At 43.4% G+C, this 16,058-nt stretch overlaps 1 protein-coding gene across 5 annotated transcripts; it reads left to right on the top strand.

The window, feature by feature from the left end:
• Positions 1-313: 313 nt before the first annotated feature.
• LOC144252362 (myomegalin-like) lies at positions 314-16,058 on the top strand. Of its 5 annotated transcripts, none has more exons than XM_077794738.1 (13): positions 314-596; positions 1,975-2,106; positions 2,593-2,712; positions 4,085-4,274; positions 4,865-4,989; positions 7,164-7,403; positions 9,696-9,812; positions 10,356-10,582; positions 11,565-11,708; positions 12,752-12,890; positions 13,188-13,234; positions 14,364-14,384; positions 15,010-15,248. In XM_077794738.1, the coding sequence occupies exons 1-13, from the start codon at positions 329-331 to the stop codon at positions 15,049-15,051; spliced, it is 1,812 nt and encodes a 603-aa protein (XP_077650864.1). In that variant the 5' UTR covers positions 314-328; the 3' UTR covers positions 15,052-15,248. The 5 variants fall into 5 exon arrangements, with proteins under 5 accessions (XP_077650864.1, XP_077650862.1, XP_077650863.1 ...); XM_077794736.1 differs by having other exon boundaries at positions 14,334-14,384; XM_077794737.1 differs by lacking the exon at positions 14,364-14,384 and having other exon boundaries at positions 15,066-16,058.

Below are 16,058 nucleotides of genomic sequence, written 5' to 3'. Positions count from 1 at the left end.
ATTGGGAGTAAGTCCTATTTCTGGAACTTCTCGGGAAACTTCCTAGACTCTGTCATGAAGAATTATAGTAGGATCCAGGAATAGGGTCACTGGACTTTTCCTTGTATACGAAGGTGATTCAGGTTACTTTATCCATCCTTTTCTATTGGTGTCTCATGCTAAGAAGTACAAAAGGTGCAAGTTATCCCCTCTAGGTCTTTATGCCATTGGTGTCTCACAGTGGATGTGACCTCTGAAGACCCACATGGCCCCTGGTAATCTCCATTCTTAGTAATCACAGAATTCCTTGCTGATCCTTCCCTTCTGACACCCTGTTGGTTTCTCACTCATGTTTCTTTCTGCAGGTGTCAGCAGTGTTCCTCCAGCTTCCACAGCCACGTTGCCAGGCAGCCATTCAGAAACCAGCTCTTCCCACTACCTCAACCCTGCCCAGTCCCACTCTCCAATGAGGAGTGCCATGGAATTGGGCAGAATCCTGGATCCTGGGTACCTGGGTAGCAATGGCCAGTGGGATGTCATGAGACCTCAGAAAGGGAGTGTCTCTGGGGACATCTCTTCAGGTTCTTCAGTGTATCAGCCTAACTCCAAACCCACAGGTAAACACAAAGCTGAGAGTCTTGGCCTTTGAAAGGAATAGCATTTGGTTTGCTCGTCTCCTACCTGGACAGGGCTTCTTCACTCCTCCCCAACCCCTGGCTCCCAGAGTAGGAATATGATCAAAGAGCATTCTTAGGGCTGGGGATGTGGCTCAAGCGGTAGCACGCTCGCCTGGCATGCGTGCGGCCCGGGTTCGATCCTCAGCACCACATACCAACAAAGAAGTTGTGTCCGCCGAGAACTAAAAAATAAATATTAAAAATTCTCTCTCTCTCTCTCTCTCTCCCCTCTCTCACTCTCTCTTTAAAAAAAAAAAAAAGAGCAGTCTTAGTACCACATTCTTTCTAAGTGCTAAGTGCACCCTTTCTTTCTCTCTGCAGAGGGTTTTGGTGCTCTGCAGGGCTATAGAAAAGTCAGTGACCCATCCCCTGTGCTCTCACACATGTTGTTCTCCTTCATGGAACCTGACCTCTTTGCAGCCCACTCTTTTAGACCCTTCTAGATGGCCAGGCAGATGTTCACAGGGATTTTCTTCTGTCAGTCATGAATTTTATGAAATCCCCACGTACACATATGTATTGTACACAAAAAACAATCACATCAAGTGGAGGGGTATAACTAAGCAGGTGGATACAGGAACACAGCTCAGTTCCAATAGTAAGATGTTATAATTCTCAGAAAAAGATTGAGCCCCAAACAAAATGGTATAGTTGATGCGGTCTATTCTTAGCATCTCTTCCACTTTTCTTTTCTGCATCCTTTTTCTTTCCTTGGGGGTTGCTCCTTTCTCCTCTCTAATCCATCTTCAGATCCCTCAATCTATGCAGGCTATCCTGCTTTTCCCACCATATTAAAAGCGATTTGAGGGAAGGTTTTAGTTTGGGTCATTAACCACATGGGATAAATTGAAGGTCATGTGCTTTTAATTTAGGCCTTCTCTCTAAGGATTGGAGGACTATGCTAAAAATTGTTCAGTCATAATATCAGTAAGAAGAAAGGCATTAGAAGAAAGTCAGAGTGAGGACTTTTCTATCATCCTCAAAGCCACACCAGGCGGTGGCCAGGCCTTTCCCGATGGTAGGCAAGCTCTAACCAGAGTTGACAGTTATTTTTCTAAATCATGTGGAACTTTACCAGGCCTCTGTGTGAGAGAGAGCCCATGGGGTTTCCTTAGTAAAGGACCATTCTGCGCTTGAAAGCCCATTTACTCTTTAAATAAAGTTACCGGTGTCCCCTCAGTGCCCGTGTGAGAGAAGGAAGTTAGCAGAAGGATGGTGATTTTTAGGGGTCATGCTGAGGCTGATCCATCTCCCATTCTTCCTAGTAACCAGGACTCTCATTTCCCACTTCTCTCCATGTCCTGGTGGTATGATGCAGGGGCTGACCTACTGGAAGAGCATCTTGGTGAAATCCGGAATCTGCGCCAGCGGCTGGAAGAGTCCATCTGCATCAATGACCGCCTGCGGGAGCAGCTGGAACACCGCCTCAGTTCCACTGCCCGTGACAGTGGTAGGGAAGGCCCGGCTCTTCCTGTTTCTGGATGTATTTAGGGAACTTTTGAAGAAAAGGCCCTTTGGCAGAGTTTCAGTTTTCAAACCCTTTGGTATACTTTCCTTCAGTAGCTCCCTACAGACCGTCCAGCAAGGGAGATGGCTAAGCGTTATTATCCTACTTCATGAATGTATCTGAGCTTAGAGAATAACTTTCCTCCAGGCCGAACTAGGTCTAGTCCCCAGAGTCTACTTATTTCTCACATCATACTTAATCTCCTTACATGCTGCCTACTGATTCTGTGTGTCCTTGTGATTGGCATGTGGTAAAACCTGATCTATAAGGGCCTTCCCCCACTATTTCTTCTCTCTCCCTGTGCTCTTCCTCTGAGCTGCTTAGAGTTTTGGGAGCTTTCTGCTAGGTTGGGACAAAAGATCTCTGGGAGATACAGAATGGCAAACTTTTGGAAGTATCTGTAACTCAAATGTATGTTTCCCTGGACAGGATCCACCTCTCACTTCTACAGTCAGAACCTGGAATCTATGCCTCAGCTCTACAATGAGAACAGAGCCCTCAGGGAAGAAAACCGGAGCCTTCAAGCTCAGCTGAGTCACGTTTCCAGAGGTAGGTGAACAAAAATCACAAACTGGTAACACCCATGTCTCTTTCTTCCCTGGCCACAGCAGTCACCAATTGGAGAAGCAAAGAAAAGAAGGCAGAGATAACAGCTATTAAGCTGTTAATCTACCAATTCAAGATTCTCGTAGCCATTCTCACTCTCACTCTACAAAGGGCTACTTCCTAAGAGGTCCCAACCATGGCCCTCCCAAGAAGTCCATCTACAGAGGTTCAGAGTCACTAACTTTCAAACTGGTTATCAGTTTGAGATTTACTCTACCTCTTCCCATTCACAGCTGGTTTGGACCCTTGAAAGGAAGAAATGTGTGTGTGTGTGTGTGTGTGTGTGTGTGTGTGTGTATTTCCTGTCACATTTCTCCACACTGAATTGCAGCAGTGTGTCCCTCATCTGTTCTTCTGTCACCTCACCACATCCCCTCACTATACATTTCACGCTGCTCTCTGATAGGTAGTCCTACACTTCTGTGTCAGGAGGTACTAGCAAATGTTCTCCATAACTCTCCCAACTGTATTTGATGGGCATCTATGGGTAAGTGTCATTTCTCATGTGACCTGGGAGGCACCTGATTTAGAGTTAATTGACCCAATCAAATCAATGTATAACCATCACAAATTCTTTTTGCTTACAGATATTTATTAAATATCTACAAAAAGGCTAAGAATAGTTTCTGAGAGGAATAAATCCAGAATGAGGAAATGCTTGAGGAAGCCAAAGGCTTCAAGAGAAATTCCTTAATTAGTCACTCTGAAGCATACTTCAGAGGAAAGGTTGCTGCTTGGGGAAGATAACAAAAGTTAATAGTGAAGAGAGAAGGAAGAGTGACTAAACTATCATTGCATATTTGGAAAGAATAGAACAGACCTTACCGGTGAGAAGAGAGTAGAGATTTAAATGAGTACTGTTTGCTAGGCCCAGGCAAGTTCCACTTCAGAGGACTGACTGAACATCCAGCCTTATTCTCAAGGTTCCTATCAATCATATTTGAAAATTTGTGATCAGAGAGATGCTGCTAGCCCTGCCAAAAACAAATGTCCCAATTTTCAAAATGATGAAAAAATATATTCTAAAAACCATGGTCAAGAAATCTTGATGTTGGTCTTTGGCAAATTTGAGATAGATTGTTGAACAAACAATAAAGGGTAAGCTTTAGACACCAGAATGTCTTCCTTCAGAGTGAGGGAGGCCATACTAAATGAGAGAATCAGGCACTGCAAAAATGGAGGTATACCGGACTTTAGCATATATGGGTACAGTAAGCCAAACTCTGTCCCTATGCCTTACCTTGGTTTTGATTGGTGCACTTTGGCTCATCTCCCTACTGAGCTTTTACCCCACACCTGTTGTTCTGCCCACCAGGGCACTCACAGGAAACAGAATGCCTGAGGGAGGCTCTGTTCTCCTCTGGATCCCGCCTTCAAGAGCTGGAAAAGGAGCTGGAGCAGCAAAAACTGGAGCGGCAGCAGCTTCTAGAAGACCTGCAGGAGAAGCAACAGGAGATCTTGCACTTCAGGGAGGAACGTCTGTCCCTCCAGGAAAATGACTCCAGGTAAGGGGAAGGGAGCCCCATTTTCAGATTTATAAGGTACATTGGCAAGACAGTAGTGTCCTCTTTGGGAAGCCTGGTTTCCCATCTGCTATTCCTGCTTCCTGGGTGAATTTGAGCAGAGGAGGGCCTCTCTAGGGATACCTTTTGCACTCCAAAGTGGAGTTACATAAGACTTGCATGTACCAGAGACTGGAGAAAGACCATTCCCATGCTGCCAATTAGATACAGGACATTACTTTCACCTTTACCTGGAAGCTGCCTCAGCAGCACAAGTTTGAATGATGTTCATCCAAAGCACAAGCTCCACAACTACCTGTCAGCATGAAGAGCACTGGGGGTCCAGTGAAGACACTATGCTGGTGTGTCTGTCCTGGTCCTAGCTTAGGTAACTAATGCTGCTTCACACCAAGTTACTTTACCTGTCCCAGGCTCTGCTTCTACATCTGTAAAGTAAAGGAGATGGTCTTCCTGATCCCTGAGGGGAAGTCTAGAGCTAAAACTCTAGGAAGCAAAGGTTGGCTTATAGTGTATTGCACAAGTATGGCTGAGCAGCCCTGCCAGCTCAGTGGGCCCTTGCTTCTCCCTGACAGACTGCAACACAAGCTGGCCCTCCTGCAGCAGCAGTGTGAAGAGAAACAGCAGCTCTTCCATTCCCTGCAGTCAGAGCTACAGATCTATGAGGCACTTTATGGAAATTCTAAAAAAGGACTAAAAGGTATGTTTTTCTTCTCCCTCTCCTCTTAAAGCCCAAGCATGAGACATTAGTGGCATGGGCAAGATTCTGTCTGGGTGCCCTAACAATAGGCCACAAGAATCAAACTTCACCTACTTAGGTAGCTAGAAACAAATTAATCAACGTGAGATTATACCATGTTTTTAATGCAAAGAACTATTCTGGTGCTATCATCATTTGTGAAGGTCTTAAATATTATAAATAATATATAATGACAGCCATGCAGCCATCCTACTTTACCTTAATCCTGACCCCCCAACTCACCATGGGACAATTAAGAGATATAAAACAGAAGTTATTGTGTCCATCTGCAACTAAAAAATTTTTTTTAAAGTATACATATATATGTATATAATTGGCTTTTAAAAATACCTTCGAAAGCTTAAAATTTCAAGCCTGATTTTAAATATTAGCATTTTTATTGAGGACTTTTGCCACCTGCTGAAATAATAATCTAGTATTTGAGAATTTTGGTATATTTCCCTATTTGTCTTCTTTAGATGAAGAAGGCACATTTGAATTTACTTAAAACTGGATTTAGTTTCCTAGTTTACTAAAAAGGGAAAATGAACTAGAACTTGAAGCATAGGGGCCTTACCAGGCTGAGAGAATAGCAAATGTACAAAGCCAATGTGAATGTTGGGTCAGGAGAGAGACCAGCCTGTCTATAGGAGAAGCTTGATTGGAGGAGTAAGAAATCAGATTAATGGAATGAAAGACACCAGTGCATAGAAAACCCATAATTCAAGCATGGAGGTTTATATACAATGGAAATAACTATGGTTTTTTCTTTTTCAATGAAAGAAAGTATGTAATGAAAACAGAATTTTAAGATGTTAAGTCTGGTGGGACATTTTAGAGACATTAGAATCTAAAAAACCTCTTGGATGGCTAAATAATTTGGGGAGCTTTAAAAAGTGAGAGCTTAATATAAGGTGCTTGGGAAGATAAAGAAGGACACATGAAAAATGTTTCATAAAAAAATACTGACAATAAGCAAAACTTAGTGGTAATTTGGATCTAGGGAGAGAAAGGGAGGAGTGTGATAGAAACTTTGGATTAGTTTCTGAAGCCACTTGATCCTAAACCACTTCCCCTTTTATTCCATTCCTCCTGTTCACGGGTCTTTTAGGATTTATTACAAAGCTGTTGCCACTACAACTCCAAAATTCCTTATTTTTAATTCCAAAATCCAATAAGAATTAAAATTGAATTAAAAGCTTTTTCATATACTCTTTAACTGAGTGACAAGAGGACATTTATAAGTCTTCAAATAATCACTTGATGGGTAAATGGCTGTGGGCCAAATGCAATTTGGTGCAAGTAATTCAAGGCACCCTCTTGCATGGTATATGCACCCTCTTGCCTTGCTAGAGATCAAAACCAATTCAGTATTTTAAAATATATTTGGCTTTGGGCTTGGGTTGTGGCTTAGTGGTAGAGTGCTTGCCTAGCATGCGTTAAGCCTGAGTTTCGATCCCCAGCACCATATAAAAATAAACAAATAAAGTTATTGTGTCCATCTGCAACTAAAAAATTTTTTAAAAAAGTATACATATATATGTATATATTTGGCTTTAAGGTAAAATATTTCTGAGATCTTTTCATTATAGTATGTACAAATATGTGTGGTAAGTAGAAATGAAAACCATAGAGAAGCTGAAAAATTCACTTTGTTAGGACCCCTGTCTAAAGTACTTGACTCCCATTTTTACATGTTACCAAAAGTCCTGGTGCATTCCTCCTCTCCCTCTTTGATTTCTGAGTGCAGAGGTGATCAAATCTTCTCCCTCAGCCCCTACCCTTCTCTAGTTGAGTGCTGACCTCCTGCCTTGGAGGATCCTGCTCTCCAGCCTGCAGAACTAAGGTTAATAAGGAGGTGAGATAACAGATTTGTTATTGTCTGCCAATCAAATGCCTTTAAGTACATGGTGGTAATTTTGAACCTCGGAAAATTCCAAACTGAAAATGTGTCACCTTGGTGTGTCCCAGGGGCTACACAGGAATGATTAACATCTCTACCACAGATTTGCTGCCCAAGTCTCTGAGACTACAGTAAGGTCCTTGGCAGAAAGGAATGTCACAGAACAGTATTCTCACAAGTGCTTGTAAAAAATGGGCCAATGCAACCAAACCCCTCTTCTCTCTTCTTTTAGCTTTCAGCCTGGATGGCTGTCACCAAGTTCCTTTGAACAGTGACTTGAACCACCTGGTGGCAGAGATACGAGCTCTGAGAGGGCAACTAGAACAGAGCATTCAGGTGAACAACTGTCTGCGGCTACAGTTGGAGCAGCAGTTAGATGGTGGTACTGGCAAAGGCAGCCTCAGCCCCTCCACTGTGAGCCAGAACTTCCCATCCAACCCTGACCCTGGAAATAAGCAGTCACACTTTCAAGGTAGGAAGGACAAAGAATCAAGAAGCCCTTAGCCAGTGGGGTGGTACCAATATGTGTGCAGTGGAAGGGGTACTGTTGCTTCTCTTAGGTTACTTAGGGTCAAGTTCTCAAATTGGAGAGGCTTTAATATGGTGTCCTGAGAGCATGGGATTTAGAGTCAGACCTGTCTCCAGATTCTGCGTTTACCATTATAGGTGGTTTGCTTTGGGCAATGTGTTTAAACAATGAAGTGTTGAAGCCTTGGTTTCCTCAACTTGCAGATGGTAATAATATAAAATATATACCATGTATGGTTATTTGGAGCATTGAATTAAATCATTTTCAAGTGTCTGGCACAATAAGAATTGCTCAATAATTATCAGCTATATATGTTAACATCTATTCCTTGTATTTGTGTGGTCCCTTACAATTTACCAAGCATTTTCAAATATTTAATTTCCTCTGAAGTACATGAGAAAACGGGGGCATTGAGATATTAATGGACAAGCTAAGGTTTATAGAACTTAGGGACCAAATCAGGCTAGGACCAGATATTTTGATTCCCAATCTGTATCTTTTTTCATCTTACCAGACTCTATCTCAGTATCACAGACCTTGCCACACTCTGTAGAGTGGCCCTTTCCTTCATCTGGGGGAACTTGGCATGTGGCAAGATACTCCTATCCCTAAGAAAACCAGGGCTATGGGAAAGTACTGGGTGGCAAGCGCGATCATTCCAGGTGACAGACATCCACTTCTGCCCCATCCTCTTGCCTGCATGTAAATACACATGTTCATCAGATCTGTATTACTCTCTTCGATATCTAGTCTCAGTTTTGCTTTCCTCACTTTAATTGAAAGTTAACAGATCTCTCATACCTAAGCTCTTGACACATTATTCAACTTCTACATCTTCTTCTGTTTTTACTTTTGATGTATCATTTAACCCACTCTCTCCACTCACCTGCATGGCCATATCTCCAATTTTATTCTAATCAAGAATCACTGATGCTCAGGTTTCCAAAAGGCTGAGCTTTCAAACTCTCCTGTCTGATGTTACTGAGTCAAGTTAATCCTTATTTTTTCCTTTTTTGCTGAATACTCATTTATGAAAGTATGACCTCAATTGTCAAATGAAAGGCACAATTACATGGACTTGTTGTGGCCATCAAGTAAGAAATACCTATGGACTGCTAAGTGGTATACTCAGTTGGCATCAACTTCTCAGCATTTATTGAATGTCTGTTTCACCCTTATGGGGCTGTCGTGATGGGCATGGTCTTGAGTCATGGGAAAGTACTGGGTGGCAGGCATGTTCATTCTAGGTGACAGACATCCACTTCTGCCCCATCCTCTTGCCTCTAACCAAGTTTCCCCTCTTAGTGTTTTTCCTTGTACCAGCTGAGATGCAGCCCCATGGTTTAGTCCCTTCTTCCTCCCAGTACCCAGAGACCTGAGCTGGAAACCTCACTCTGACCCACATTTCCCCCAGCAGTACCTTCCTGTCTTTTTTTTTTTTTTTGATATTTCGCGTTTTTTATCAACTTTATTTTTTCTTTTTGCAGTACTAGGGAATCAAACCCAGGGCCTTGGGGCTGGGGATATAGCTCAGTTGGTAGAGTACTTGCATTGCATGCACAAGGCCCTGGGGTTGATCTCCAGCACCAAAAAAAAAAAAAAAAAACAACAACAAGGAGGCTATAGCTGTAGATCAGTGGTAAAGCGCTTGCCTCACAAGTGTGAGGCACTGGGTTCAATTCTCAGTATGCATAAAAATAAACAAATATAAAAAATTTAAAAAAACAACAAACCCAGGGCCTTGTGCATAATACGCAAGCAGTCTATCACTGAGTTGTACCACTACCTTTGATTAACATTTTAACATATGTATGCATACATTTATGCATTATACAAAAAAGCGTATACAAAATTCTACTCAGGTTTGGGTTTATAAAATGATATCTAACAATGGGCTGGGGGTATGGCTCAGTGGCAGAGTGTTTGCCTAGCATGTGTGAGGCACTGGGTTCAATTCTCAGCACCACATATAAATAAGTAAAATAAATATTTTTTTAAAAAATTATATCTAACAAGTTTTTAAATGGGAAGTTACACTTTTTTTTCCTGAATAATGGAAACATACCAAGCGAACTGATTGTTGGTTTTTGCTTTTCATTGTGGCATGTGGATGCTAATGTTGTGAAAGGGGAGGCCTGTCAACTTAGACTTGGGTGGTAAAGATTAGGCTGTGCATGATTTGGGGTGCAGAATGTTCAAGGGGTTCTGAAAATTGTGATTGTCTTTACTCCCTAGATTCAGTTACTTCCCCTCCAGTTCGTGATGTTGGCATGAATTCTCCTGCTCTGGTCCTTCCCAGCTCTTCTTCCTCTTCTCCTGGCTTAGACACTGCCATTGTCACCAGGAAAAATGGTAAATATGGCAACTAAATGGCTCAGACACCATGATGGAAAATTATTAATGCAAATAACTGTTGGTTCTCTGTAAGTACAATATCTGAATTTAGAAAATTTTCTCTGCATGCCACAAAACCTTCAGTCCTATTCATTGAATCTTCTGTGGCTGCCTTTCTTTTCATTCTTCTTCCCACAGTTGTCCTGTTGTTCTGTTTGCATCATTTCCCTGTAATCTCTCCGTTCTTATATGTGCTGTGTCCCGCTGATTTACTTGTCTGTGCCTTTTCTATCCATAAATTTTTCATGTTTATAATACTATTTGTCCTGAATAGTCCACTTGTCAATAAAGATAAAATCTGTCTTCTAGCAAGTTTATTATGTAACGATGTAAGAAAGATTATAAAAATAAAGAAACCAGAAGGTCTCTATGGACTTGACCATCCTGCATTTTTGAAGGCTGCCTTTCTTGATCCTTTCACTGTCTCTTTGCATTGGCTGGAACTGAGGATATCATTATGAATAACAACAGATCCTATATTATCGTGGTTTTCTTTTACAGAGCTGGAATCAGATGCTCCTCCAGGAATGAAAAACTCTCCCAAGCTGGAGGGTGATGCTACGGATGGCTCCTTCGCCAACAAAAATGGCCGCCATGTCATAGGCCACATCGATGACTATTCTGCTCTCAGGGAGCAGATTGAGGAGGGAAAACAGCTGGTGCAAAAGATCCTGTCTCTCCTGAGGCCCACATGCAACTTCCTGGGCCTTGAATCTCAGAGCTCAGAGGTAGTCACACCTGCACCTCCTGGGTTCACCCTTTCTTTGTGTCCCTTGTCCTTAGTTCTACTTCCTTCTCCACTATTTATTTTTGTGGCCTGCATCTCCCAATGACAGAGAAATCATCTTCCAGTTATTCTAGCCAGGCCCTTGCTTCCCTTTCTCTTGATTCATTCGAAGTTCTACTCTGTTGTAGAGAAGGCCAACTAGATATTCCTCCTTAGAGCCCCAGAGAAGTCTGTGCAACATTGTCATCATCCTCAGTAGTGCATTTGTTAAGTATTGACATCCATGTGATGTTGTGTTGAACTCAGCACCCTCCGGTAGTTATTACCTGTTAAGTCATGGTGGCCCATGCTGGCCCACTTAAAATCAATCAGATGGACAGATGCTGAGGGATTTGCGTCCATAACGACCTTGTGTGTGGAAAGGGTAAGAAGTGGGACACTATGGTATTTGTTGAGACAGAGCAAAGGCTGGGAAGCAGTGCTTCTCAGAGTACTTTACTGTTGAGAGAAACCAAGGATCAGTGACTATGCCGAGCCACCAGAGACCCATAGATGAATAGACACAGCCCTGCCTCCAGAGAGCCTGGACTCAAGGGCAAGACACAGACCTCTGTTGATAAGCAAACTAAGGTGCCAAGAGCACAATGTGAGAAGCCACCTCTTGTGCCTTGAATGGACCAATGCAGAAGGGTCTTTTGTTGCAGGAAAGGAAGGTAACAGGTCTGTAGAGGACATGACATGGGAATGTGCCTTGACAGCCTTATAGGGTGTCCAGGTGGAGGAGGCATTCCAGGTAAAGGGAGCAGCACTTCAGTCCTGGGACCACACAGGGATGAACCAGGGTTTTATAGGTTCAAGCATCCCATGTTTTGTGCCTCACTTAAAAGGAAGCAAGCTTAAGACCTATACAGGCCTGCCATATCCTGAGCCTTGAGATATCTCAGCTTGAATGTTGTCCATGGTTCCCTTCCCCCTTTCCACAGGCACCAGGCAACAAAGGAGTCCGTGAGCTACGCAGCAGTCTCAGTGCCCTGCACCACACCCTAGAAGAGTCAGCCTCCCTCCTGACCATGTTCTGGCGAGCGGCCCTGCCAAGTTCCCAAGGCCCCGCACTGCCTGGCAAAGCAGTAAGAGACTAATGTCTTCTTCCATTTTAAATACTGCTCTTCTGTTTCTGGTGTGGTTCTGTCTCCTTAGTCCCACAGCTTTCCGAGGGTCAGGAACCACATGGGAAATTAGTATGGACACGACCTTAGGGGAGCATCCTGGAGGGAAACCCCTGATCCATGGCAGCTGCTTTCATGGCAGCTCTGATTACCTTACCTCCTCCTTATACTCCAGCCTCCAAGATCATAAATCAAAGAGGAGAAAGAAAAAAAATGGAGGAACTATAACTGAAGTTTGAGTGAACTGAAATTCAGGGGCCTTTTGAAGTTTCTCTCCTCCTCAAGTCTCCTTGGTCAAAAGATCAGAGGATATCACCATGAGCCTGAAGCTTCTTATGGTCATGCTCCTAGAATCCCAACATATCTTTTTAAATTATCATCTCTGTGCCAGAGTCCCCCCCCCCAGCCCCCAGCCCCCAACCCCAGGATCTGCTGTGATCTCAGGCTGGCTCTTATTGCTAAGCCTGGAGTGGTCCCACATCTGGATCCCCTTCCCAGATATTCGAGTTCCAGACAAATATTGCTGTTATCTTTTAGGAGCTAACTGCTAATTCCAGGGAAGGTGCTTTACCATCTTCACATTTGTACAGATATTTAGAGACTTACACACTGTCTTCAGGGCAGCCCTGTGTCCCATACATCATATCTCTGAAATTCCACGTCTTGTATGGATGGGGGAAGGATGAGATAGAACTTTTACAAGGACTGAATTGGAGGTCTTATTCACAATTGGGAGTTTTCTGCCAATCTGGGGTCAGGGTCTCCTTGGCCACAGAACAGTAGTCCTGTGCTAGTCTAGGGGCTTTCATGTTTTCAACATTCTTACCTATGGCCTCTTCCTCAACTATCCTGAACTGGAGGATCAAGAGGCTGTAATGGAGAGAACATACTCCAGAGAGTGTTGAGAAGATTATAGAGTTCTGCTTCCAGTTGGTAGGAACCACAAAGCACTGGATGCTTTTGGTCTCCATACTGTTGTCTGAGAGCCTATCCTTCTTCCCCAGGATGAATCAATGGAAAGGGAGCTACTGGATCTGCGAGCCCAAGTATCCAAACAGGAGAAGCTCCTTCAGACCACAGCTGAGCGTCTGAAGACTGCCAACCAGCAGAAGGAGAACATGGAGCAGTTCATCGTCAATCAGTGTAGGTGCCCCTGAGCAGTGGAGCAGCAGAGGAAAGGGGTGGTCTTGCAGATGCCCCACTTTTGCTGCAGATGAACAGTGACCACAGAGGCACTGGAATGTTGGGAGGGGAGAGTCTGTGGTCACTGGGCCCAAACCTCCTGTGCCATGAGGAATTGTGGGTGCAGAGGGAGGGAAGGAAGGAGTCAGCAAGAGGCCATGATTGAGGGGTCAAAAGAAAATGCTTTAGAAAACACATGCCCAGCAAGTAGGGCCCAGCTGGTAATTCCTGCTTTGTGGGGCTGTTTTGTTGTTTCAGTGACCAGGACACATGATGTTTTGAAGAAGGCAAGGACTAATTTGGAGGTAAGGAAACGATTACACCTATCAGAGCCAAAGAACCTGCCTCTAACACACCACTGTCTATCATCAGGTCTGTAGGTGACCCTGACCTTCTTTCTCCTTCCAGAGGAGATATCTGATCCACTTGACTGGTCCTAGCTCCTAGTTAGCCTCCTGTTAGGATTCCATCCTATCACTTCTCCCCACTCAGTTCCCTTCCCTGCCCTTGTTTTTCTCTTGTCATCATCTCTCATTTTTCATTTCATTTTTTCCTGCTTGATGTCAATTAAACAAGGAGCCAGGAGAAATGCAGTTCAGTTGGTTCTTGAGGACAGAGACATTTGCAGGTTTTCTGAGAATTAGTTGTCTGTACAGGGGTCTTTGGGCCATTTGGGCATTCTGGACTTTCCTAAACTACTTTATGATAAAGCAGAGTAAGGCACAACCTTATAAATTGACTTTAGTGCAAAATATTATGTTAAGAACAGCAATTTGATTTTTGACACATTTTTTCTTTAAAAAACATGATAAAAAATCCACTTGGTCTCATTGATCTAAAATAAAATAAAATTTGATAATAAATAAACACTGAATCTTAAGGCAAGAGATTTTTTAAAAAAATATATATGTATATATATATATACATATATATATATATATATATATATATATACATGCTAGACATTCTCTACATTTACTTAAATTCTAAGTGCTTATTACTTAGTACTTTGAAGAAAAACTTGATGTGCACTAATTGGTTTAAAACTCAGAAACTAAACTTTTAAACTTAGACATTAAACTTCGCCAGAGAAGTTGAACATATTCTTAGAAATATTCCTAAATTGGGGCTGGGGTTATAGCTCAGTGGTAGAACACTTGCCTAGCACATATGAGGCACTGAGTTTGATCCTCAGCACCACATATAAATAAATAATATAAAGGTATTTATTTGTCCATCTACAAATAAAATAATTTTTTAAAAAAGAAATATTTCCTTAGTTATATTCCAAAAGGGTTGACTCCTACACTGTGACTGAGGGTGGGCCATGGTTTAACCAGCTCTTGTTTTTTAATTCCCTTTGGTTCTTCTCTGATGATTCCTTTCTTTCCTGAGCTTCTTTAGCACAACACTTACAAGATTGCCTCTGTACAGCCTTATCCTGTCCCAGCCAAGGTAACCCAGCAGCCTCCAGATCCCACTGGCTATCTCCAGTGTGCAGGCCTCCCTTTCTACTTCCTGATGCCTGGGCTGTAACTCCAGGCTTGTCACTAACTGGCTGTGTGCCTTTGGCTGGCCCCTTTGCCTCTGTGAACTGCTGCCCCCTCATCTGTTAAGAGTAGACTAGATGGTCTCATCCCTGCCCCTTTGAATTCTCCTCAAGAAAACTGGGATACACACTTAACAGGGGAACTCCCCCCAACATGTTTTCTCCTTCCTACCACGGGCTTTTTCTACATGTGCATGTTTCATGCTTGGCACTACTTTTCCTAGAAGATGGCAAACCTCCCCACTTTTTTGTTTTTCTTCAGACCACATAACTTGTAGCATGAACTGGCTCATCCAGAGGAAATGGTAGGATCTGACCACATAGAGTATAGTGGGGCAGTGGCTGGGGCAGCAGGAATTTGGGTGCATAGGGAGGCTTTTCCTTTAAGCTGGGACCTGGAAGCTCATCCTCTTAATCCCCTCCTGCCATGTTCTGGCTTCCTGCATGCTTTGCCCTCATTCCAGCCTCTGGGTGCCGTCAGCAGGGTCTGACAGTTCCATCTGAACAGGGTTGTTTTATGTTTGCTTGCAGGTGAAATCTCTAAGGGCCCTGCTGTGCACTCCAGCCTTGTGACCCTTGCCTTCCAGGAGCCACGCAAGAAGCAAAGCCACCACAGGTCCTTAAAGCATCAGGAAGAATGGGGCTGCCCCTCTTTTGAACAACTACCTGTCTGCTGAGGAGAATCTGGGCTTGAGTCCTCTAAATCTGCTGGAGGTCTGAAGATGCAGTCAGAGATGTGTCCTTGTGGGGTAGGCAGAAAGGTAGAATGACTTCCTGGCAGTGATGGAATAACAGTAGCCAAATCCCCCTGGGCCCAGCATGAAGCAAAGCGCGTGTGAGATTGCATAGTAGCACTTGTGACACTGCTTCTGAACAGCCTCAGTGGCATAGCACCTGCCAGAGCACGGTTCTCATCTCAACAGCTGTCCTCAGATGGTCAACGCGAAGGAAATAGTTGCCTTCTACACATGGGACATGTGATCCCCATGGTGAAGCTCCTCCACAGTTATAGAAGCACACTACTGAGCAGCAGTGCCCTTCTGGACAGTGTCAGTGAGCACTGCTCACAGATCCACACCTAACCAGGTAGCTCCTCTGGGCCAAGTCAGGCTGGGCTTCATGCTGTACCACCAGTTCTGAGAGCTTTGATTCTGTGTGGGGAATTGGTGACTTGTTAGATGCCCTGTCATGCTTAGCCTAGCATGATCTTCTTCATTTCTTACATGTTCTCCAAACTATACTGTCCCTACCCCCATTAGGTATGTTATCCCTTTGTCATCCTAACTTCCCTCAGGCGAATTGGGAACTGATGGCCATACCAAGCCTATGGAAAGTCTTGCATATAGCAGCCCTCTGCTTGTTTTTAAGTGGTCTGGGCAAGGCCCTAGTTGTACTGAAGCCTAGTCTGTGTCTTCAGAGTGCTCCTAGGATGTGGGTATGTGTGTATAAATGTATGATAGAGATTTATTTATGTTGCTGTAGCAATATGTTGAAGGCCAACATAACTCATGGATGGGGAGGATGAAAGGAAACAACAATCTTTTTTTGGTGGCTATTAAAGAAATATGTGTATAAGGAAA

The sequence above is a fragment of the Urocitellus parryii genome, unplaced genomic scaffold, assembly GCF_045843805.1.
Source record: "Urocitellus parryii isolate mUroPar1 unplaced genomic scaffold, mUroPar1.hap1 Scaffold_4050, whole genome shotgun sequence".
Lineage (NCBI taxonomy): Eukaryota > Metazoa > Chordata > Mammalia > Rodentia > Sciuridae > Urocitellus > Urocitellus parryii.
This window is presented reverse-complemented; position numbering and strand designations above follow the sequence as displayed.

Excerpts from the sequence above, each read along its gene's own strand:
- LOC144252362 (XM_077794736.1), top strand. The coding sequence starts at position 329 with ATGTTTCTTTCTGCAGGTGTCAGCAGTGTTCCTCCAGCTTCCACAGCC. Across the intron at positions 2,107-2,592 it reads TTCCACTGCCCGTGACAGTG|GATCCACCTCTCACTTCTAC; the intron begins GTAGGGAAGGCC and ends TTCCCTGGACAG. Across the intron at positions 13,235-14,333 it reads AGGCAAGGACTAATTTGGAG|CACAACACTTACAAGATTGC; the intron begins GTAAGGAAACGA and ends GAGCTTCTTTAG.